We start from the raw sequence: 25,121 nt of genomic DNA, 5'->3' as shown, positions 1-25,121 counted from the left end.
TCACGGTCCAGAGTGACGCCGGTCTCTGGCTTGTGGTCTTTGCTCGACACCTGCCAGATGTCGAAGGCCTCGGTGGGCGAGTCGGGCAGGAGGCGGAACATCAGGATGATGGTGTAGGCGTGAGGAAGGCCGTCAGGGTGAATGTCTCTGTTCATGACACAAAATGGGATGACGCGTTAGATTTACTGTGAATATTATCCAGACCGACTGAGAGCAGGCTGCAACCACAGGCTCGAGGATCACCTAAAAACTGCAAAGAATGAAGATCCACCGTCAGGTTCAGAGCTCCCAGAGGGGTCGCTTCAAATAAAAATGCAAGGGGAAGAAATGAAATCATGAGTAAGTAGAGAGGTGAAAGGATATCTGAGAGGCGACAGTGAGTAAAGAGGAGAAGGAGGGACACAGGTGAGACTCAGGTGACACAAAGTGTAGAAACATTAACGAATGCAGATCCTTCCACGCGGGACATGAGGGGAAATGATGGGAATCATATGTTGTGGGCTTCAGAGCCACACGATTCCAAACCATCTGAACCCCTCCAGGAGGTCAGGGCGTTTTCAGATTGGATACGGGTTCTTCTTCACCTCTTGGTACACTTAATTTGCCAGATCTGAACACAGCAGTACTCAGATGCCTTCTAGAGGAGGCGGTCTTGGTCCGGCCATGAACGAATTCTGGAGCGGCTCGTTTGTCTCTGCACGTCTGAGCTCAACAAATGTTATGGAAGCTGCTGCTAGCTGCTAACAGTTAGCCGGAGAATGAATCGGGGTCTGACCTGGACCACAAACAAACTGCGCTGCCTTCGTGATATTTGGGCAGATATGAGCTTCTTCAGGACGCATTCAACCAATTAGTGGAGGTGAACTTTTTTACTTTTACTTGAATAAAACATGGGTGAAGTGTTTTTTTTTTATTATTGTGGTGTTGTTGCTTCTACATGATAAAAGGATTTTAATAAATTTTCCACCACTGGCTCATCTTTTATATCAGAGCAGGATGTTTCTCATTTGTCTCTCTGATGTCACTACACATTTTGGAAAGTCGAACTTGGTAAACAGTCAGAACTCAAGCTGTTTTCCACGGCTTTGGTGTTGCATGTGATGTTCTGGATATGGGACGCCTGTGTTGGATGGAGGCCAGTAGTAACAGTCTAGTTTGCGGTTGGGTTTGCACTCGGTGGCCTGACGGAGGCTTGTCGTGTCAAACAGCTTCAGAGTGGACTGAAACGCTGTTTTAAAGGCAGCCTGCAGCTCAGCCGGTCCTGCCTGACCTCACAGAGCGTCGTAAATCCACTGACCCAGTTAGCAGAGAGAATGAGCTCAAACAGCCTGGACACAGCTGGGCTGGGCGCGCCATGTTAGTACATGAACAGCTTGGAAGTGTTCAAAAGATAAACGATGACAACAAATCTGCAGCGTCACCGGGAGAAAAAGCTGGTTGAACTCAGCACTGAGTTTTTCTCCCTGCAGAGTTTACAGGTTTGGGTCTACAAACTTTTCTTGGAGCTGTGAGAGCATTGTTGCTTGGTGACTGAAAAACTCATTTTGCCTTCCCTCTTTTAGAATATGATGGATTTTTTTTTTTTTTTTTTTTGGTATCAGCATCATGCTACCAACCAGAACATGAAATAAATAAATCAGTGGCTCATTCAAACGGTGTCTGATAAACACCCAACTTCAACGACCTCATTGGTTGAGCTCTAACTCAAGGGGCGGAGCCAAAGACCAGCAGTTTCTCTGCTCTGTAAGGTACGAGTAACGTTCGTCTCACTCAGTGATGCACGCTAGTCATACTCATATCGATCCACATTGATCTTAGAACATGAGCAGAAAACCTCAGTGTCACAACTGAAACATGGATGAAAGAAGACAGAAGCTAACCTGAAGGTGGAGCCGGACTGCGGCTCACGTAAACTAGCTAGGACGCTGACGTTCTGGAGCCGTGCTAACGTCTACAATAAAGAACCACAAAGAGAAGCTGCAGAGCTACCAGAACATGATTGTATCATGAGTATAAACACATTCATATGTGTTTAATAAGTGAATGAAAGCAAGTAACTGCTATAAAATATCTCTGATTCTGACCACGTTTCTTTCCTTTCCTTTAAGTTTTACTTGGCGTCTTTCTCACATAGCAAACCGGCGGTTCTTGTTCACCACCAACTGAGCTGTCAGACGCAATTAATTTCAGTCTCCAGAGCATCTTTTCCTCCCAGACATCCTCCCCAACGTACAGCTGTGTGAATGCAAAGCAGGACGGTGGTGGAAAAGCCTTGTTCAGCCAACTTTCCAGAGACACATGTGATCAACAAATCACCGTGAGGTTGGTCGACCAACTGCAGACGAAACAAGACAAAATCAAAGTTATGTGATGAGACTCACGTTGTGGGCTGAGTCAGGAAGGCGTTTTTGTGGAGTCTGTATGCTGTGTAGCTGTTGAAGGAGCCCGTCTCCATCGAGACGCCTTTAACGTAACCGTAAGTCTTCTCCGTCAGGTTGAAGGCTTCGAGCATCCTGAAGCCTGAAACACAAACACATTCAGGACAAATTGAAAGGACAGCAGTGATTTCAGGTTTTCATAAATAATGAACATCAGCCGTTCTCCTGAAGAGCTTCCCGCGTATTTGTTTGCACTTACCAGGTGAAGTGAATCCATTCAGGAATATCAAGGGACAAGCTGTGGAACAAGAGAGAGATTCATTTATGAACCCAGAACAACCTCCTGTCCACTTGGCGGCTGTAGATATCGTGCAAACTTACATGATGTTGCGGTTTCGCAAATAAAGGTGATCAGGTTTTCTTTGATGGTGTCGAAAGCATCAAAGTCGTCCACAACAAAGACGTGCCTCTCGCTGGGTTTGCTGCCGATCGCCTGCAGCTCGACAAAATCCACATCGGCGACACCGATGGCAAAGACGCTGTAACCTGAAGAGAGGACACAGAAGTACAGTCAGAATACAAATTCAGTTCAAACACTTATAAATGAGCTAATAAAGATTGGATTCGGGTCACTTTGTATGAGGTTCGGGTGATAACGTGGATCGTTTCGTTACCTGCGTGCTGCAGCTTGGCAGCGCTCTTCTTCACTTCGTCCTGAGAGCGTCCGTCAGTGATCGCGACGACCACCTTCGGCACGTTTCTCCTCATTCCATTTTCAAGGGAGAAGGCCTTCTCATACGTGTGTTTCAGCGCCACGCCTGCTCAACAGAGGAAACCCGAGTGAGGAAAAACAACAGGTGGACTCGTCTTTTGTCACTGCGGCATGCGGCGTGTGATCGAACCTGTCTTGGTGTTTCCTCCTCGGTAGCGGATGTGATAAAGCGAAGACATGGCGACACCTTTGTCCTGATAAGCGTTCAGTCTGAACTCTGTCTTTGCGTCGTCGCTGTACTGCACGAATGACACCTGGTTGGAAAGTCACAACACTGACGTTAGCGGGAAATCAGGTCAGGTGTGGTCACACACAATTCATCCCAGAAAGCTTTACCGCCAGGGCAGCTCCAGCCTTAGACACTTCATTTTAAAACTTTATTAAAGAAAACAACGGTGGACAGACGCATCAGGAGTTACAATATGGAGAAACAGAAACTGAACATTCAAGTAGATATTTTGTATTATAACTCATTAAAGTCACATATTAATTATTGATATACCATTTAGGGCACCAACTAATCCATCCGAACAAACACTCTCAATTAAGAAAAAGTTCATAAGAATGAGAACCAAATCAAGAGGCCTGACAGCCATCTTGATTAATATTCTTAGACGTTATCAGTTTATAGTCGGTCACTCTCAAATATCTAGTCTTGCAGTTTATCACATGTCTGCAGAACTGAGCTTTTTCGTTATCCTCTCTGCTGTTTGCTTTTTATGTTTCTTTTACCTGCTGCTGTTATTCTCGCTTGTTGTTGGATGCTAACGATTACACTTGATTTAATCTTTTTATTCGTACTGGACATTAATGAGCCTCGTGGCTTCCTTCCTTCCTCCCCTGCACACAACTAATTAGCTTTATTACTATAGCTTTTGCCATGATGTTGTAATTGTGCAAATAAACAAGACAATGGTAGTATGATGTCAGCGCACGCCGCTGCTCTCATATCAGTGTTTTCAATACAAACCTGCATTCCTGAGGGCCCAATGACATCGAAGGCACCGATCATACCGGAGACAAAGTGCACGACTTTGGTGAAGCTCTCCTCGCCGATGCTCCAGGAGCCGTCGATGAGGAACACCACATCTGCTTTGGCACCTCTGCAAACTGAGGCAGGAAAACGAGTCAACATGGAGCTTTAAAGCCCGGCGACAAGGCTTCAGGGCAGCGGCGCAAACACCGGCAGAGAAAATGGCATCATCACACGGCATAATTATTACTGTGAGCTGGAGCGTATAAAAAGAGTCAGCTGAAAGCGTGCAACAAAACAAAACGATTGAGAAAAATGACGAGATGAGGCCATGTATAGTAATTATGGGTTTCACCGATTAAAAAAAAAAAAAAAAAAATACTGGCAAAACAAAACGAGCAACATTTGGTCACCAGAAGGGTTGAAAGTGAGCTCTCGTTAATGGGTTTCTCTCCGACGAAAACGAACTGAGCTAAAAGCTTTGAATAATCTGTGCCTTATGTGATGCAGCACACATCCCCTCCATCCTCTCCTCCCAGCCGGGGATTTATAAACAAGTTTAACACAACAGCGAACAACACAAACAGATTCTTTGGACTGCTCCGTCCTTTTTCAGCACCTAAGTTGTTGGTTCTTAACGGGTGTTCCGCGTCCCCCTTCGTGCACCCCGCGGGCCCAGCAGCACATGTGGCGGCTATTAATCCGACTTGCTGGCACGAGTCCGATCCAGAAGGAGTCAACATTGAAACGGTCGCCTCGGCCAACACGCTGCACCGAGGAGTTCCCGATCAGAGCCGAGCTCGAATGAAAAGACCCGATCCGTTCAGTCCTGGGATGATCCAGGTTTTCCTCAAAGAGCTTTTTGAGCTCTTGGGACAGCGGCTATGTTGGACCTGGTGGTTTTGAATGTGGCGCAGCATTATGGAGTTCTGGGAGGATGTTTTAACATGTTCAATTCATTTTAGAAGTCAAGATAGAACTAGATTTACCAGGACACGGCTGTATGCCTTCATAAAAACCAGTCAAGTGACCATACCAGGACACAGTTCATTCCGGAGTCCAAGTGGATGTTTAGTCCAAATTTCCCTCAAGGTGTTCCTAAGATATCACATTCATGAGAATGAGACTGACAACCTGAAAACATGACGCCTTTGGCCACAGCTGCTGCCGTCAGGGGGGCATAAAAACAGCTGGATCGCATATTACAGACAGGGGGCGCCGTTATAAAACAAAAACACAGATCTGTATGCTGTTCCATAAAACAAAACAAAATCGAAGGATCAGATGAAACGTGAAACACTTACCTGCCCATGCTGGGGGGATGGTGGGTGGAGGGGTTGGAGTCGGTGGGAGTGTTGGAACTGGAGTTGGCTTCACCACTGCGATAAACAAAAACAGTTCCAAGCTGTCATCGACAATTAATGTAACGTAATAAATAGAGATCAACAGTAAACATGTCATGTGATGAAGTCATTGTTTTGGATCAGTGCTGCCAGGTGACGCAGCTCTGGATCGCGCTTCGTGTCTCCGACACATTCACGCAGGTCACATTCTGACTGGGCTTGTTGGAAAAGACGCAGCTCGTTACTACACTCGTGTTTTCTTTGATCCGTCGGAGGCGTCAGGCGCTGGAGGGATTTTCAGGTCTGTTTTTCCATCAGCGATGTGGAGGCTGCCGGCTGATGTTGAGCAACACACATAAACATCTGACGGCAACTGTCGTGTGGGCGTTGTGTAACATCTCAAACATGCCCCGTTTGAGTTTAATTAAACATCTGATAGGAAAAACATACATTTTCTGTTCAGCCTCTAATAATTACATGCAAATGTGTTTGTCTAGTGAAGGAATGAATGCGCAAAGAATCTGCAACTTGTTTTTGCAATTTTATACTGAAACACACAGATTTTCATTCATTTCAGATGTTGTTTACACTGTATTTAAACAGCAAATACGTCTCAGACTGAATGAACAATGGCCTTTCAGGGATCATAAATAGTGACCTCACTGGATCAGGTCATCGTGACTCACCCAGCAGTTCTTCCCTATATACATTTCTCAAGCTGAACTTTTCAGTCCCCTCTTTCTTTGTCTGTAGAGCAGCTAAAACCTCCACCCTGAGGAGTTACACTCCATCATGGCTTCCAGCACTCACATGTTCTCTCCTTGGCGCTGACTCCCGGACCCTCCAGGTTGGGGGTCTGAACGAAGACGGTGGCGGTGTACAGAGCGTCGGGAGAAAGTCCATCAAAGCAGTACTGAGGCAGCCCGGCGGGGATGGTGATCTCATGTTGTCCTTTACTGGAGGCTGTGGGGGGATTAAACATGGAGATTTTTAACTCCTCAGGGCTCAATGAGACTCAAACACCTGCAACATCTCAGTCCACTGAATTATTGTGAATGAAGCTGCACCGTTTTAAATGAAACACACCATGTCTGAGCACACACAACCACTTAGTTAAGTCAGAGATGTTGCATTGGGAAGACGCTCCACACTCTTCTGTTAAGTGCTCTCTTGAATTTTCAAGGGAAGCCATCTGTGAACGAGTGACATTCCTCTTTTCGGGGGATAAACACAAGGTTCGCCCTGTTCAATGGCTTCTGCAACAGTATATTTTGATAGAACTGTTGCTTTGGTACCAAATTAAAAAGGCCAAACAAACTGCAGCTTGCTTGTGGTGCAGTTTGAGTATTTAAAATGCAAACAAGACACTTCATCTGATCACTTATTGTCTCAGAGGGAAACGCTGACTCACGTCCCGTCACTGGAGCCACTAAGTGAACGAGGGAAGGACGCCGTGAGACCGCCGAGCTCCAGAGCTCGTCCTGGACGGCTGGCCTTGTAAACCACACCCAGTGGGTTTTATATAGTGTTTGAGCTCTGAATCATCAGGAGAGATTAATATAAATGGTGAAAACTAAGATATTTATTCATTATATGTATCTCCAGGGGTATGATAGCATTAATGATAATTACCAATGACTCAAAGATTACTTCCCCAGGTGCTTACATTTCTGGCTTTTAAAACCAACAACTGGGCCTGCTGGCTCGTAACGTTGGCAACGTCAGCCTGTATTCAGCTTCGAAAACGGCGAAAAAGGATTTATTTTACAGCATTTAGCCGTTTCTGCGCTCCAGCAGTATACGTTTGGATCTTTAGAGCAGACTTTAAAATCTCTGACTTCAGTCTTATTTCAGCTGGTGTGGAGGTTTGAGCTTCAGCCTGCAGAATCATGGATGTTTTCACAATCATCTGCTGAAGTTTCTCTCCGCTCACCTCAAATGTCAGTTTAATTTCTGCACATAGGAGCAGGATGTTGTGAGACGGCTCGGCTGGAGCCAGTCACGGTCCAACTGGTGTTCAAACCAAAACGTCCAGGCCACATAAGCAGAGAACGGACGTTTCAGTGAAGAAGACGACATCTTGGGTCCAACGGTTAATTAATATTCACAGATTTCATCTTCCTGTGGCTTTGTTTGGGCTTTGGAGTTTGTAGCTCTGTTAGTGTTTTCCTGTTTTGTTGCTAACGGAGGAAAACAAGGCGAGTTAATGCTGCTTAAAATCTACGGAAGCTCTCATCCTTGTCAACGTCTCTTTGACGAGCACACCCAACGACTGACCCCTCCAGCGAAATGTTTACATCTCTGCGTGGCTGGGTGGTGATGTATTAATGATACGGTTTCCTATTTACACTGTGCATTCAAGTAAGCACAAACAAAGCGTGCGTGTTGCAGAGAAAGCCACCACACATGACGATCGAACAACTCTCAAGTTTGAAGTATTTCATCATTCGATGTCGAGCGACAGAATCCGGCAGCTCGGGTGAAGTAATGCTTGCAGAGAGAGCTCTGTTTTATCAACAAGTTATGATGGAAGTCACTTAATATAAATTGTTCTGGGAAAACACACACGCTTCTCGGTCAGATCTACTCCAAAACAGTGGCCCTCATTTATCAAGATAGAAGATACACAGAAATTTGTTCAGAGAGTAATGTTGACAAAATATAATCCCCCGGACATTTCAGCTGGATATTAGATAAGTCTGAGTCTTAAAAACTGGCAGCCACATGTTGTTCTTCTAACCAGTGTTTCCATGGTTTTTAAAGGATGGAGGAGTATCAGCGGAGAACACCCAGGGCCTCACTCACAGTTTTTCCACTTACTCATCTCGCCACCATCTCCGACCGCTGTTTGCGTTTCCATTTGAGAACAAACATTGACTGATGTGTTGACCTGAGAGCACTGTCTGCTGCAGACGGAGGCTTTCTGATCCTCTGGTAGTGGTTAGCCCGCCATCTGTCTCGTGCTAGCAGACCCATATTTGTTCTGGCAGCCTGACACAGCGGTCCAAATGGCTAATAACTACCATATAGATATTGAAATATGGATGCTCCCTTCCTGATTTGTCCTGCTCTGTAGCTGCTAACCCGTGTCCATGTGTGAATATGAAGCAGATGGGATTCAAAGACCCTACAGTAATTGAGAAGGATGTAGTCCTTGCAGACAGAGACACAATTAAAGCTTGGTGGTCGTGCGCTTTCAATCCGGGCCAAAACTTGCATCCTGTATCAAAGAATAATCACAAGGAGGAGGCCTGAAGATAAACAGTCTCTGAGACAGAGTCACAGCCTGCGAAACGCTCCGAAGGCTGTGCAGCATCCACGGCCACAGAGATGACCTCATCTGGAGATGTGCCTTCAAACATCTGCTGGGAGTCTTATTACCGCCTGCATCACCTCAATCAAGTCGCCTCCGATCAGGATCTGACTGTTAAACTGGACCACAGCACCGTCACCAGGTGCACACATGAGACTAAAGTAGGTGGAAGTATTCGTAGAGACAGCTGATGAAGTCCTTTATAAGAAATTCTAATGAGGAATTTATTTGTGTTTGGCTGTTCAGGTTTGTCTCCTGCTATAAATTCAAAGTGAAATTAAACGACCATTGCCAAAAAATGTATCAACATTTTTGACAATCGATTAATCGCGAGGTCATTTAACAAATAACAAAGTCAAGATTTTACAAGTCAGGTAACCTTAAAGAGCCAGCAGCCATTCAGTGACTTACGGTCCAGGGGGTTGAGTTTGATGCGGTAGGACGTGGCGGCACGGTGAGGAGACCATTTGATGCAGAACTTGTCGTGGTCGACGTTGTAGGTCTCAATGTTGGTCACGTTCAGGTAGACTGCAGAGGACAGAAGTTCACATTTCAACAAATCACACAGTTTCAGGGTTTGTTGGACCTGAAAAAAACACTGTTCACTGCAAATTCAGATTCGTTCATGTTGAATTTACTTTGCATGAGTATTGTGAACACCTGGACCTTTAAATAATTGTCTCAGACAGTTTTTAAAGGGTCAGACATTCCTCTTATCCTTAGTGGTCCAAGCAAATAGTTTCTCTACACTGCTGCTGCTCCAGCTGCCCCTCCAGTCCAGCAGAGTGAAGTTACAGTTTTAGAAAGCTGCTGATTTTAAAAAAATTCACCAGGTTAAAACTGAGACTTTCAAGTCTCACGTTGTTTCTTTCTGCAGTCGAAAGGAGTCAAATCTCCCTTTAGCTCCACTTTGTATTTGGGTGGCAGAATCAGTGGAAATCTCAAAATCTGAGCCAAAGCACGACTGGAGCATGAATATATTAAAACTGTCTGTGCTCAATGCCACTACGTGTAAATGAGAGAATGTGTTTCACACAGTCACTGCACTCACGTGTTGTTCCCTGTCCATCGAGCGGTGCGCTCATGCCGCCGGTGTACTGAGCCACCACTTTAAGATCGTAGGTGGTTCCAGGCTGCAGGTTGTGCAGAGTGTAAGAGGTCACGTCGCCCACGAAGAAGTCTATGGGCTGGTCTGTGGTCGAGCCTGTGAAGACGACATTTGCGAGGCTGAATCGCGTAAAGTCACTGGGATTCCTGTCACTGTGTAACCAAACAAACTCACAGCGAGAGAACGAGCATCAAACAGTGTTTGCAGACAGATCCAGACTGCGTGGGGGGCGTTTTGCAGATGGTGACTCGCAGCAGAAGTTCAACATCAAACAGTTCGAGCACAGAATGAGTGAAAACAATCCCAACTCAGGGCCCCAAGTAGATCTACTCTATTACACGTAACAGTCCTGCATTTAAAATTGTACTTATGTACAAATTATAAGCATCAAAATATACTCAAAAGTCCAAAAGGTAAAAGTACTCAATATGCAGAATGACTCATTGCAGAATAATATATATTAGCTGGGAAATGTGGCGCCGTTTCTTTTACTTTTACAGCTTCACCGAAGGATCAATAAAGTCTTACCATAATCTATAATAAAACATCATTATTTATTGAATATACTGTGCTTAAGTACGGTATTTGAGTACATGTACTTAGTTACTTTCCACTCCTGTTAATTTCAGGCTTTGAGATAAAATGACAAAATCCATCAAAATCCACAAAATGTCACGAGACAAAAGCAGCGTCCTCAGACTGAGTGGATGCCACGTCTCACCTGCAGGAGAGTAGATCAGTCTGTATCCCTGCACAGGAGCTGGCACCGCGTCCCAGGCCACCCTGAACCTGGTGTACCACTCATCCGAGACCCGGAGGTTCCTGGGACTCAGCAGGCCGACTGCAGCAGAGAGGAGACGCATGTCAACAACAGCGCGCATGTGGAAACAACATGGCTGCACTTCTGTTTCACTTCACTGCAAAAAGCGAAATCTAAGGAGGAACAGGAAACATCTGCTGTTTTTTGTTTGACGAGATTTAGTTATGATGTTAGAATGTTTCAGGCTTTTTTGTCCTTAATCATTTTAAGATATTAAAACTGAGATTTATAGGTTTCATTACTGGTTCTGGTATTTTTATGGTTGAAACTATTTCCAGAATAAAGAAGCTGTTTGAAAGTAACTGACAAGAACAAAACTGCTTTGTTTAAGTCAGAATTTCTTTGCATCCAGACAAATGTTCTTGTTTTTAGTCCGGCTGCTCTGCTGTTAAGATAACTGTGGGTTCTTTGAGACCAGATATCTTCACTGAAATCTGCTGCCTTCCTGTCAAAGAAGTAAGAATATCTCGGTGTGGAAAGCTTGAAAGGGTAATTCTTTGTTTTCTTCACAATCACAATCATTTTCTCATCTTTCTCAGATTCTTTTGTTTTCTCTAAATCAGATCTACAAACTGAACACTGAAGCACTCCCTGCATGAACATTTCTAACTCCTCAGTCCTGATTCACTGCTGATTCACATCCCTTACCTCTTCATTATTTGTGTGTTTAGATGTGGGTCGGCCTCGTGAGTCTAAAGCTCACCCAGTTCAGCTCCTGTGAGATTCCAGTGGTTTCATGTTAACAGGCGTTGGCACTGTTGACTAACGTATGTCTGCTGTATTTATTTTCACTCTACAGACTGTGTAGAGTTCACAGGTTCAGACCTCCAACAAACTGACCACAGCGAGACACCGACGCAGATGCAGACTGACGGGCCGAACTTCTTACTGCCGCCAGCCTCATTAAAAATGTTTTCTTTTAGGCATCAGACTCTTGAAATGTCGACCTTCTCCACAGCAGAGCTAAATGCATACATCGTGTGCACCACCTCAACAGCTCCACCCGAAGTTGTGTTGCTGACGGTGACATAGAGGTTATATGCACTGATAGATTATGCTGCAGGAGCAGTTCAGCATGTTTCTATTGATGCTTTCTGACTTCTGTTGGATGGATTTTCGGTGGAGTTTTCATTAAAGTGTTAACAGCAGCCTCTTTACAGTCAACGTCTGACTTAGTAATCCTAAAAGAATTAAGTTAAACTAGTTTAAATTTTTCTGCTGCCTGACTGGAAGCTAATCCTGTGTCTCACTGATAAATCTTATTTCTTAAACCTTGTTTTCCACTAAGTGCAGTGCACAGTATGGAGCCATGACTGTGCTGTTGTGAAAGCTGAAATGTGCAAGTTTCGACACATTATCACCTTCTGCAGTAGCGAAAGCGCATTAAAGGTCAAAGATTACAGACGTGCTGCAGAAGATTAAGAGAAACCTTCATTCAAATCAGCCATTTTCTTCTGTTTTACTCACTTAACCACAGTTTGTGTTTGCTGCCAAAAAGACTCCCAGCTACACAGTCCTGACTGAAGCTGCTTTCACTGCTGCACCTGTGCAGACTAAAAACTGGACTAAAGCTGCTGAAACAAGCTGTTGAGTTCTGCTCCGAGTTGAACACAGTATCTACAGGGAAACATGATCCAGCAGGCTTATCAACACAATCTGTGGCAGCCTCACCTGTACGTCCGATCCCATCGAGGGACCCTCCGGGGCCCTCGGCGTAGACGGCCTCTACGGTGATGTTGTACGGGGTGTCAGGGAGCAGATTCTGCAGCCTGGCATTGTTTCTGTTGCCTGGGACCACAGTCTGAGGGTCAAAACACCACAGAGTCACATGTTTGCAGACACGGACACTTTGGTCTGTTTGGCTGGCAGAGCTGTTCATTAAGGCTGACTGGGAGCACCTGGGCCCAGTGCTCCCATCACACCTCTTAAAGAGACACACACGTCCACTCACTGACACCAGTGATGTTACAAACATCCACATCAAATCTCGTTTGCAATTTCATTCATGCTTTTGTACATAAATCAGTTAATTTAAGCACTTTTTGTGTCTCTTGTTCATGACAAATTTGAACCGGGACGCAAGAATGGGTGGTTGGAGTTTTTCTGCTACACAGACTGAAATAAATGATCAAATGTGTTGAACTTTTAATCAACTTTGCAACTCAGCTTTCGCAATTTAAGCATAAAAACACATTTAACAATACAAATACATAGAAAAATATTTGATTTTGACTTATTCACAGGCTCTAGGTGTTAAGTTGTATTAGTACAGTGTTTTGCAGACATAAATGTCCTTAAACATCTGTTCAGTTGTTGGTGTTATGAAATGTTTCACCCAAGAGGCGGTAAAGTAGCTTTCCTTTAGCAGAGTGATCTCTAGTAAACAGGAAGGAGTCATTGTGCTAGTGTCCTGAAGCAGAAAATTGCAGCTCACTTGGATCGTGGAAGCTGTGATGCTAAATTCTGAGAACTGCGTGCATTTAAAAATGGTTGTAAGTTCCTCCGTCAGTCCCAGTCCGGAAAAATCCTTTCATCGCCATTCCTCCGCGGACGTTAGCTGACTCATACAGAACAGGTGCTTCGCTAACAACAAGAGAGGGAGCGCAGCTGGGCCGACTCCGTCCTCATTATTTAGGACTATTAATAACGTTATTATGGCGCAAATTATGGTGTTTGTTTAACAAAGCCTGTAATTAGTCGCACTAATCGGTGATTTATAACCTGAACAGGCCAAGGGAATCCTGAGATGTGACTTCACCGCATAGTTTACACAGAACATCACGGCGAATGGTGAACAGCGAGAGTGTATCAGGAGTTTATCTAAAACATTTATCCAAAACAAAAAACGTCATTGGCTGAAGTTAATCTGTCATTACTGCTGAAACTAAGAGGGTCGAGAGGACGAAATGAGTTTCAAATCTTTGATTTTTCTTCACTCAAAATCTGTCTGCTTTTCAGGTTTTCTCCGAAAGAGACAGATGTTTGAAATGAGCTGTAGAGTTTTTTCTGTCTTTAATGGGTGCTCTCAATTTCTTTTTCTGACAGTTAAATGCTTCATCCGCTCAGGAGGGGATGAGGGCTGAGCCGAGCAGCCTGGGCAGGACTAAAATCTGGTGTCAGAAACCATTATGAGGGCCCGTCAATTCCACAAAACTATCAGGAGTCACTTCACTAACAAATGCTTAATAAAGAGACGTTGAACTAGTTTGAACTTTAACATACATGCATTAGAGACCGGTTTTAAGGTTTTATACATTTCACAGTTCTGTCTGCAGCAGGTTCCTCCTCCAGGACTACAGCTCCATGTCTGCATTATAACCTTTTGTGTGTTGATCGTACATGGTGACGTCATTTTGGCCTCCCTTGTGATTGGTGCAAATGAGCCTTTGAGGTGAGGTTTACTGAGACCCCCATTTTTTTGCAGTGTACTTACAAACTCAGTGATGGGGTCTCCGGTCATGGGGGCGTAGGCGATCCTGTACTGCCTCACGGGACCCTCTGCGTGGTCCCAGCCGATGGTGAGGGTGCTGGTGGTGGCGTCAAACACGCGCATGTTCCTGGGACCGGCACGTGGCACTGCGGCAGAAACACACCGGTTACCTCGTGCAACAACACACTTAAAAACACTGCGAGTTTCTGCACACCATCCCTACATTCGCAGTATGTTACACGTCATTTAACCTGCTACTGACTTTATAGCACAATGTTGCATCCATGAGGTTAGCTCCGATTGTTTTCCAGTGCTGTGTCTTTTCAAGGATTTAAATGATTGATGATGATTTGGGTTAATCTGTTTTTTTTCAGTCAGAACTGGTGCAGGAGTGCTAATGCTAAAGTTTTATGAGTGCGTAACTAGCACTAATCAATATATCACTTCATTTAGCTAATTCATTCGTTCATGTTGACATTCCCGATAAAGCTTTTTATTTTGGGATTCCAAAAAATATGAAAAAAAGTTGGAAAACAGGCTTTTCTGGCTCTGTTTGTTCACTGTAATAGCTGTTTGCTTTGCGATAACCACCAAATATAAATCATAAATGTGAAGTACCAGTAAATGATAAAACATCATCATTTGTTTAGAGAGACTGGGTAGCATAGAAGTGCTAACCCCGATGACCGTGCTTGTTAACATGATCGCTTCTTGCAGCGTAGCCAGCAAGCTGTTACACATCCACGCATATGTCTCGATGCAGATGTGAACAATGGTTAGCATGAGTCAGACATCCGATTGTATGCACTGAGCGTATACAGTGTCAGCATGTGAGGCTGTTGTTGTACTTACGTGTTTTGCTGGTGCCGCTGACTGGCGATGCCTCTCCGTCGGCGTACAGAGCCGAGACAGTGACAGAATATGGAGTATCTGGGATCAGGTTGTCCAGGAAGGCATTGTTAATATTTCCTGGAACCAGGATCTTTTTGGAGAAGAAACACAAACGTCAAAAAATATATAGACATCGTCGTCGTCATCATCATCATCATCATCATCATCATGGCGACAGACGCAGCAGGGAGGCTTTGCCTATTCAAATGAGCCTCTTCAGGTGTTACATAAAGGTCTGGCAGTGATAACGTACATAATGACCTCACCGCTCATCTCACATCCAGTTATCTCCCCGAGCATTCGGCTGCCAAAGTTCCTGAAACACTAACAAAGTCCTGGGAGGTTAGACGCCCAACAGATCATTCATTCAGTAAGTGGACTGACGGATAAACAGTCTCTGCGAAGAGGCGGCTGGAGAGTCCGCGGTCTGTCAGCGGCTCACAGCAGGTTCAGACACGTAGCCCGACGTGTTTTCCGACAACAAGGATGACGGCAGACCGCGTCCTGTCACCGGGATTATCGCGCCATCTATCCTCTGCCCGATTGTGGGCCATAAAAATCCAGGCCATTACATCATGGGAGAAGTATCTGCTGGTTGAACTCGAGTCCACCCCCATTTAGAGCTTTTGTTTTGGTTAAAGTAAATATCTCGAAGGGCTTTGGACCCAAAGCTTCTGGCACACGGGACCATGAAACAGGTTCCTCAGCGATGATGTGGTTGAGATCCCACAACTGGAAGCACGTATACATACGCCTGCTGGCCTGGGTTCAAATCCCTCAAGTCAACACACCAGTAAGGCTAATGGATTGGCTGTTGTCACACAATGGATCAGGTTAGACTGGAGGTGTAGTTATATAGTCATTTTCTGGAGGCAGAGCTGCTCTGGAGGGTTGGGATGTAACTCACTGGTTGACACACGGAGCCAAAGAATCCCGGTTCTTCCGGGTAGTTCACGGGCTTTAAGAGGAACTATGATTACTGTGTTAAAGAGTCCACTTGAAGGATCTGCTGATACGTGATTGATGACTGTGGAAGCTTTCTAAAGTTCAGCTGGGATGTTTGCTCAAGTAAAACAGCAGCTGATGGTGTTCTGAGTGCTGCTCTCGTACTGTTTCTATTTTATTCTAGTCTTGTTTAATTATTTATTCTCTATTTATCTGTACTTATTCTGTCCTCATGCTGCTGTAACATGCGATTATCCAATCTTAACTATCCAAAGTCGTTCACCACTTTTGAAAACTGAATAAGTTTTTGTCCATTTTTCAGAAAATCATACAGCAACAGTGTTCTTCAACTTGTGTAAATGACTAGAAAACTGTGCATGTTGTGCACTTGACTACCAGCCTGCACATTAGCCTGAGGCCCAGTTAAAAAGATGAGTTAAAAGATGAGCGTGCTTGTGTTATTCAGTCTAGCGTTTGGCTAGTACCTAAAAATATCATCTAACCATGCAAAGGGGAGCTAGTTAGCCTAGCTGCCCCCTCGTCATCATCGCTTTGGTTTTGCTTTCCTCGTGTAGTCTTAAAATGAAGAAAAGTTGTGGAATCAGGCTCTGGCTGTTTGCTTTGCTGTGTTTGCAAGTTTACTTTGTCAGCCAACTTCAGCGTTGGACCTCGCTAATGCTCTGTGTCAAATCCCTGCAGCCGGGCTCCAAAGTCTGACGGAAAGACTGACACCAGTGGAGTGGAGGCTGATACAGCAGCACATTCATGCCCATAGCTTTGGAATCACGCGTTGGGTGTACATGGGTGTAATCTTACAGTTTCCACATACTTTTGGCCGTAAAGTGTGTATTTTCTCAACGTTCTACTCTAAAATCACTTTTTCGGCTCTGCCCGCTTGAGTTTAACTCAACCATACCAGCCTAGAATTTTCTCTTTCAGAGGAGCAAAACTGAGATTCTCCGTTTATTAACAGACTTACAGGAGCTTCAGGACCTGAATTACATCTGTGATAGTAAAATGAGGCCAGTTAGAGCTTAATTATACTGAATTAGTCATCAAGAGCTGGTGAATCTTTGTATTTCAGAGCTCATCTTTGTGTCTTCTCTGTGTCTCTACAGTACGTCTTTACCAAACCAGCGTCCTCCCAGACCAAAACACAAAGTTAATTAAAATGAAATACAGCTGAAGTGAAAATAGATAGAGGAAGTAGAGACCACAGGGGATAATAAACCACTCAGCGAGGTAACCATGGGAGCACGATTAGCTTCACAGCAGCATCAAAGCAGATCCTAATGAACTAAATAGCATAATTAGATTATTTCTTATGGCCCTAAAAACTGCAATCATAGGAACTTTCACTGATGTCAGTCACAGATGTGTCTCACAAGCAGGATTTCCAGACTTCAGTCACAGAGTTCAAGCTCTTTCTGGGGAAATAAAGCCCCCTTTTCTCTCCCTGCGATCCAGACGTTTGCACTGATGCATGAAATCAATGCTGAAGGAGAAATGTAAAAAGCTGAAAGGTCATGATTTCCATATCTAAGAGCATCACAATAATAACTGCTGCTCAAACATCTGTGCAACATCAACGTGAACACTTAGTAAAACAAATACTGCAGGAACGGCCAAAAGGGACCACCTGTTGTTTCCACGAAACCGGCCGAACTGGTGAGAGCTATGACCCTGCACTGATTTCACTGCTTTAATTAGATGTGCAGAAGAAGAGATAGATGGAACTGATTCGAAAGTTTAGAAACCCTTCATAGAACACACTCAATATACAGTGTGAAACAAAAATCCTGAGGTGGGGAAAGGCAAGGCCCAAGAGAAGCACCAAGTCAAGACCAACAAGTCCCAGGTCAAAACCAACAATTGCCAAGTCAAGAACAAAGTAAAAAACAAAAATCCTCAAGTCAAGACTTAAATAAAAGAACCAAGTCAAGAGCTACAAATCTCAAGTCAAGCACCAAGTCAGGACCAACAAATCCCAAATCACAACCCAATTTGAGAGCCAAGTCAAGACCCAAAAAGCCCCCAGTGAAAAACAAAATCAAGACCCACAAGTCCTAAACTTTGTGTTTCACATCCTAAACAATTCATGCATTGTTCACCAAATCAAATACAGAGTTTATACATCTGGATGTGATGATCTGAGATATCATCAGTTTCTGTCTACATGTCTGGGAAATGAGAAACGGATGTGCTGCACGCTCGGTAATTTGGGAAGATATCAAGTTATTACGAGTGAAATGGTTAAAGTCCAGGTGAAGTCATTGGTGTTAAAGTCAAAGCTGAGTTACAAATCTTTTTGATTTAGTCAAGTCATCAGATACAAACCTCGAGACAGGCCCCAGAATGAGTCCTGTGACCTCTGCTAAAATGCCCTTCATTGGCAGATTTGAAAACTTGACTCTTTATTTCTGAAATGATTAGTCGGTTAATCAATTAAGTCATCTTTCCAGATGAAAATCGGAAAATCAAAAATCTTTGGATTTTGAACTGTGGCTCAGACAAAACAAGGCTCTTGGACGTTTTCATTAGTTTTTGGCTTTTAATCGATTAATAGGGAAAAAAATAATCAACAGATTAGTCGATAATGAAAACAATCATTGGCTGCAGCCCTATCTGTCACGATATCTTCTTTATCTTTAAACAAGCAAGACACAAAGTGCCAGCAGGATGAGATAATTCCCCTTTATTCCAATGTAACTTCACTTATCTCCAACAAGCTCATCTGCAACGGAAAAAAATGAATCATCTGATGCCTGTAGCAGATTTTTATAACTGTTTACATGTAAAATAACCTGCCAGAGCTAATTTTTTAGAGGGGAAACACCTCTTCCTGCCCCTCAGGCAAATTCTGCTGCTAATGACAGCGTGGAGAGGGCTACTCACCGACTCTGTGGGTCTGACCCCAGACAGGGCGGAATAAGCCACGCGGTACTGCTGAACCTGGCCTGAGGCGGGCTCCCAGCGCACGTTCAGGCTGTTGGGGGTGGGGTTGTACACCTGGATGTTCCTGGGTGGCGTGCGTGGGACTGCAGAGGTTAAGAGAAAGTGAAATGAGGAACGTACGTCCCATTTTAGGACCCAGAACAGGACGGCTAACGCTGATGGATCTGCAAACACAAGTGATTACATTCCTGAAAATGTTCCCGTTAAGTGCTGAACAGAAAGGAGCAAATGTCAAGCAGAGGATTAGATTTTCACTTTAAACTTTGCATTTTTCTTGTTGCATTGGAATCAAATTCTTCAACCAGTTTACAAAAGGTCAGAACCCCAGTGAACTTTTTAGTGAATTTCAAAATAAAAGAATAAATCTGTTACTGTTTGCTGTGCTCCGCTAAAGCTTGGAATTAAAACAAGCTGATTTTTGTTGGAATAACTCCCCAAATCTCTGGCTTTTATCAACATTTAATGGAAGAATAAATTGTCTCTGCAGTGGGACACACTACATCACAGTCAAACTCCAGCTTGAACTCAAATGCTGAATGCAGCAAAAGTCTCCTGCAGGAAAATCATTTTATAGTGTCTATGTGGAGAATGTGTACAGAGAAGTAGCACAGTTTTGGGTTTACGCAAAAGCCTTTAACTTCCCTTTTAAACCAAACCAGATGTGCATATCCCCCTGGTATTTGGAGCTTTACCCAATAAAACAAAACTAGATGCAGTAGGTAGACGTAGCCTCCTCCTCAGGAAGGAAAAAAAAACCTCCAGAGCAAAACCTTTCCCTTAATGTTGTATAACCTCATTAAAAAATAATCATTTAATACCTTTAAACTACAGAGGACACAGTCTGTCAGGATGTTTTACTTTTATCATCCAAGGACAAAATAACCCTCTATCCTTCAGAGAGATTGTGTAATCTTGATCTAATTTTGTGTTAATAATCGTTTCATAGCACTAAGCTCCATTCTTTTCACATTTTGGACTGACACGCTGTTTTTGTCCGGACAAAATGTGACAAATTCCTCCTGGGACAGAAACAGTAAAACTGGATTGAGTTACTGGTAATAAAAGATCATTAATGTCACACACAGGCTCATATCGACTGATCCACAAAGAGCACCAGCGTGTCAGTGCTGCGATGGAGAGGTCGACCGACCTGCCGGCAGACATTACCGCTTCACGTCTCGCCGCAGCTGATTCGTGCGACGCTTGGCGTGTTCTGCGTAAGTGTCCTCACCGTCATTCTGCATAAATGAACGTTTCACGAGCCAAAATGTCAACACGACCTCTTCAAACATGACATAGAAGTATTCTGCATGGGCGGTGAACGTCTCTGAGGCCGCAGGCATTCAGACCAAAGACGACACGACGGGTTACGTTGGTCTCTCGGGGACTGGCGAGAAGATGAAATAGTTCTTTTTCTGACTTTGACACACAGCGAGGTGCCACCATGGTCGGCTTCAATGCAGTAACTTTTAATAACAAGATAACTATGCAGTGTTTGAGTGTTAAACCTGCAGACTCGTGGATTTAACGTGAAACAGGCTTTGACACAAGACCATTTTCATAATAAACCCACAAGTTTGATGGTTGAGCAAACGGCAGAATGCTGCGCAGTTCTCATGTTATTTAAAGTTATCATTCGGTTGACAGATTAGGGCAAATTACTGGTAGTATGCTGTATAGTAAATACTTCATAAGAAACCAATAAAAACACTTTAAGCTGGACATAAACTGCCCCCAAATGTCTTCAGAACTGACTTGCATCACTTCACATGTGGGTGATTTATCAAGAGTCCAAGCTATCCTGACAAGAAATACAATATTCAGGCTTATGTTTGCCCGCTGGAGCGATCCGAGGAGATGCAGTTGTGCCTCACTCACAGCTTCCCAATTAAAAACCCCACGATGCATTTGTGCTGACTGAGCGTGGCATGCTGCCCGGGCAGAAACAAAACCAACACACACAACAGGACGTCAGACCGCACAGACGCAGAGCGACCAGCGACTTAACAGTTCTCAAAACAGAGAACGTTTCCCAGCCCAAGCTCTTCAGTTACCCGCACCGGTTTGAAAATCCCACATTTTTCTGTGTTTATTTTCTGCCGTCAATCACTTCAAAAGAAGTCCTCGGCTTCTCTTTTGTTCCATCGACTCATCCTGAAGGGAGGATTAGGGGTTTTGGCAATCAGATTTTTCCACTGGAGTTTAGGGTTCACCTGGGAGATACTGTTTGTCTATAAATATGTTTCTGATGTCAAACTTTGCAGAAAGAACAGCAACAAGCTGAAAGTGATGAGTGACTTCAGTCCAGGAGAATCAGACTTAGGTTCACTTCAGGAATACGATACAGAAAGAGCGCTGACGTTAGAAATACACGTGTTCAAACCTGGTTTTGTAGCTCCGCTTATTCTTTACTGCCTCCGATGAGTCAAACACTGCATTGGCTCAAATAAACAGTAAGAAGATATTTTTCTGGGTATCATATTATATTCAAGGACTGGACAGCTGTATATTTAGAACAGCAGATGTCAGTGAGTGTGGGTCTCTCCATGCATTACGAGAATGTTGCATTATGGGTAGTTTGTAGCCTTAATGTTGCTGTCTAGCACAGTTCTCTGTTTAGTCTGTTCACAGTGCACATTTAGATTAAATCAGTCCAGAAGTTTGATTTAAATTGCATGTTTTTCTCAGAACTTGTGAAATAAATTCCTGATGAGTGAAAACAAAGCATCTGCATCTCCCGACGTCTTTACTGCAGACACGGACCAGCGACCCAATTATCTGTCAACAGCCAAGAGGCGGCGTCACAGAATTTCACGAGGAGGAGCTCAGACAGACTGTGTGCGACTGATAGACAGAATGAGGAATTAGCGGCGCTTAAAAACCCATTCGGGCAAGCTGAACAAATGTGGGATCTTTTTACCCGCTTGAATTGAAGTATTTCATGTTTCATTTTTACGAGAGAAAAGGCTTCAAAGGCTATTTCATCCTCGACCTTAAAGGATCTCTGAGAACTTTCTCCACACGGGACGAGTCTGATTAAATGTTTAGTCTTTTCAATAAGTTGCTTTCTAAAAACATATGTTGGAAGGGGTGGTTTATAATCAGGCCATCGATCGGTTAGCCTTAATGATAGAAGAATGGCGCGTTTCCTCATGTCTGTCTAATGTGTGTCTGCTGGATGTTACTCAGCCCTAAAAGTGTCCAGTAAGCCCAGTTTAACCCCCACAGGTTTTATGATGCTTGTGTAATGTTTTTGTGAGCACTGGCAGGAAGCCCGTCCTGACATCTTTACTGCAGAAATTCAGAGTTTTTCATTAAAAACGGGCTCCAGCTTCAATCCCTCGTTGTGCTTCTGTCCATAAAGCAGCAGGATCTGATTTTGTGTGAAATGTGGTCTGAAGATGCAGCTTCATCGAAACTGTCAGATGTAAAGCGAGGTCTGATCAGACGGTGCGAGGAGAGTCGAGGACTTACGTGTCTTTCCGTTCTCGGACTGGCGGAGACCTTCCCCCTCTGGGTAAACCGGGACCACCGTCACAGTGTAGGGGGTGTCTGACAGCAGGTTCCTCAGTATGGTGTTGGTGGTGCCGCCCGACACCTGCTCCTGCTCACACACATACACACAAAACAGGATTATTACACAATGCTTCACATCCATGAATGAACTCTATTCTAAAAGCTGCGGAAATTAGGTGAAAGAGAAGTGGAGCTGGGATCTCTAAACAAAATCACAACAGTGACTTTACCAACAGGTTGATAAACAACCAATAAACAAAATTAGTTTCTTTGCATTAAAAAAGCTTCTTTGTCGTCTAGCACACATATTTTGAGACCAACAACACCAAGAGTCCACAGTCATGCTAGCATGTGCTAACATACTCACAATGACAAAGACAGCATGCTGACATGCTAACATTTGCTAATTAGCACTAAACACACCAAACAGCTGAGGCTGATGGGAATGAGTTTGCAGGTATATAGCCATGAACCAAAAAGAGAAATCATTGTACAATTTAACATTTTGACGGCCATCTGATGATGGTGCAACATAAAAAGTCAGGAGATTACCAAAGTCGTTAGGATTCATCATCTGGGGACCATCAATGTTTGCTCAAAATTTCATTGAAATCTCTCCACAGTTGTTGAGCTATTTCAGTCTGACAGACTGATGGTGCCAGCGTAGATAAAAACTAGCGATGATGCTATGAGTCAACCTGCAGCAGGAATGATTCATCACGAAAAAACACTGAATTATCTTAAAAACAAACAAAACATCTTAAATCTTGAACCCTGACACCTGCAGTCATGTATGTGATGAAGCACAGGAAGCTCTCACCATGTCCTCGGCGCCCCCGGATGCAGGAACATAGAAGAGGCGATACTGGCGGACGTTGCCCTCCGCCGGCTCCCAGCGCACCTTGAGGGAGCTGGTGGTGGGATCAGTGACCTGCAGATTCTTCACTCCGCCCAGAGCCTCTGTCAACACAACACACAGCCATTACATGACTGTCAATTTCAATCTCCTGATGTAGCACAAATAAAACAATTTCTATGCAATAAAATCAATACCATCAAATGTTTTTGTCTTATGCTATATTAAGTCTCAAAACTGTATTATCTTGAATAAACAAGTGATAAATGAGCTGTCACATATTGATTGTCAGTATCTCGATTTGAGGGTTTGATTGCAGGATTATCTGCAGCCTGTGCTCCAGGTTCAAACAAACTGTGACAAGATTTGGCGAAGCTCTTTGTGAGCCAGATGTGGTTACAGCTGCTCGGCTTTGGCCGAACTCACTTGTCTTTCCGTTCTCTGACATTCTCTTCCCCTCCACGTCGGAGTAAATAGGCACCAGCGTTACTTTGTACTCGGTGTCGGGCCGCAGGTCTCTCAGCACCGTGTTGGTCGACATTCCAGAAACCTGCGTCTGTATTGGACAAAATAAATAGACGGGATGTTCATTAGTCCATGGTTGGTATTTATTCATGTGTCAATAAGCATTTTAATCCCTTAAGATACAGTTTTCCCATTTTATTTCTCAGAATTTAACTTTAACTCTGACCGACAGCATCGTGTCTTTGCTGTGTATCATCTTGTTGCAGCTCTTCATTGAAGCTTTATGATGTTTATTTAAACCAAGGACTCCATGTTTCATGGCTACACCGTTACATCAGATGTCTTGTGTGACATTTTTGACACACTTGCCCAAAATTCACCCAAATAAAATGAAGTTCTGCAGAGGTCAGGGAGGTTTAAGGGCAAAAAAATAGCCTTGATCTGTCTCTTTCCAGTTCTTGGCTTCCATAATCTTGACGAAAGAGCACCTTCTTCTGCCTGTTCTTGGTTAAGGGATTCTGCTGATGTTCTATAGTTTTCTTACTGTTAATAAATCATGTGACACCCATTAAATGAGCAGATCTACTAACAAGTATTGCCCGTATAACAGCCTGATGTATCTTCTTCCTCTGTGTCATAGAGCTCCACTGTCGTTCAAAAACTATTAATTAAAAATGCACCAATGAGTCACACCGTTGCACCGGCTGGTATGTTATGTTAACTGAGGACTTTTTGTCCATGCTGGCATATAAAATCTTCCTCAGCAGATGGATTTTTTTATATGCGAGCACGGACGAGGAGATGCAACAAGCTATAATCAAAAGCTACTAAATGAACCTTGTAGATTGTTTGATCAGCAAACTTAACCACGTTTAGTTGGATCCAGCAGTCCACACAAACTCAATATCTATAAAAAAAATATCTAAAGTAGCTCCTATTACCAAGCATAATGTAGAAACTCTCTTCTTTGATAGAAGAAGCAGTTGACAAATGAATTAAAATCAAAATGCAGTTCCATTATTACGATTATGTCCCAATAGAACACCGACCATGCTTTCGGCTCCTCCGGCGGCGGGGACGTAGATGATTTGGTACTGCCTGACGTCGCCCTCGGCCGGCTCCCAGCGAACCCGGAGGGAGTTGGTAGTGGGGTCGATCACCTGCAGATTCTTCACTCCGCCCAGAGGCTCTGAAAGAGACATCACAGTCTGACACAACCGCTGCGCACAATCCTCGATGCTCGCTTCATCGTGCAGGGAGCGCCGGATGGGTGGGGTTCGCCCCATCAGGATGGTCCAGATGTCCGTCAGGGAGGTTGTCAATCACAGAGGAGTGTCTTTGTCTTTCCTGTGACTG

At 44.0% G+C, this 25,121-nt stretch overlaps 1 protein-coding gene across 1 annotated transcript in view; it reads right to left on the bottom strand.

The window, feature by feature from the left end:
* col12a1b (collagen, type XII, alpha 1b) overlaps nucleotides 1-25,121 on the bottom strand; it is a 130,657-nt gene that overhangs the window by 31,293 nt on the left and 74,243 nt on the right. Inside the window, exons 43-62 of the mRNA XM_041958233.1 lie at nucleotides 24,815-24,954; nucleotides 23,727-23,856; nucleotides 23,265-23,404; nucleotides 22,403-22,532; nucleotides 18,869-19,011; nucleotides 14,990-15,119; nucleotides 14,141-14,283; nucleotides 12,379-12,508; nucleotides 10,609-10,728; nucleotides 9,831-9,983; nucleotides 9,191-9,307; nucleotides 6,277-6,429; nucleotides 5,428-5,502; nucleotides 4,121-4,260; nucleotides 3,281-3,404; nucleotides 3,053-3,196; nucleotides 2,760-2,924; nucleotides 2,638-2,676; nucleotides 2,382-2,520; nucleotides 5-147 (exon numbers count right to left, since the gene is read on the bottom strand). Coding sequence (XP_041814167.1) covers nucleotides 5-147; nucleotides 2,382-2,520; nucleotides 2,638-2,676; nucleotides 2,760-2,924; nucleotides 3,053-3,196; nucleotides 3,281-3,404; nucleotides 4,121-4,260; nucleotides 5,428-5,502; nucleotides 6,277-6,429; nucleotides 9,191-9,307; nucleotides 9,831-9,983; nucleotides 10,609-10,728; nucleotides 12,379-12,508; nucleotides 14,141-14,283; nucleotides 14,990-15,119; nucleotides 18,869-19,011; nucleotides 22,403-22,532; nucleotides 23,265-23,404; nucleotides 23,727-23,856; nucleotides 24,815-24,954 — 2,598 coding nt within the window. The remainder of the gene's footprint in view (nucleotides 1-4; nucleotides 148-2,381; nucleotides 2,521-2,637; nucleotides 2,677-2,759; nucleotides 2,925-3,052; nucleotides 3,197-3,280; nucleotides 3,405-4,120; nucleotides 4,261-5,427; nucleotides 5,503-6,276; nucleotides 6,430-9,190; nucleotides 9,308-9,830; nucleotides 9,984-10,608; nucleotides 10,729-12,378; nucleotides 12,509-14,140; nucleotides 14,284-14,989; nucleotides 15,120-18,868; nucleotides 19,012-22,402; nucleotides 22,533-23,264; nucleotides 23,405-23,726; nucleotides 23,857-24,814; nucleotides 24,955-25,121) is intronic.

Source organism: Chelmon rostratus, chromosome 18 (assembly GCF_017976325.1).
Source record: "Chelmon rostratus isolate fCheRos1 chromosome 18, fCheRos1.pri, whole genome shotgun sequence".
NCBI lineage: Eukaryota > Metazoa > Chordata > Actinopteri > Chaetodontiformes > Chaetodontidae > Chelmon > Chelmon rostratus.
The sequence above is the reverse complement of the archived record's forward strand: the minus strand, read 5'-3'. Positions and strand labels throughout refer to the sequence as shown.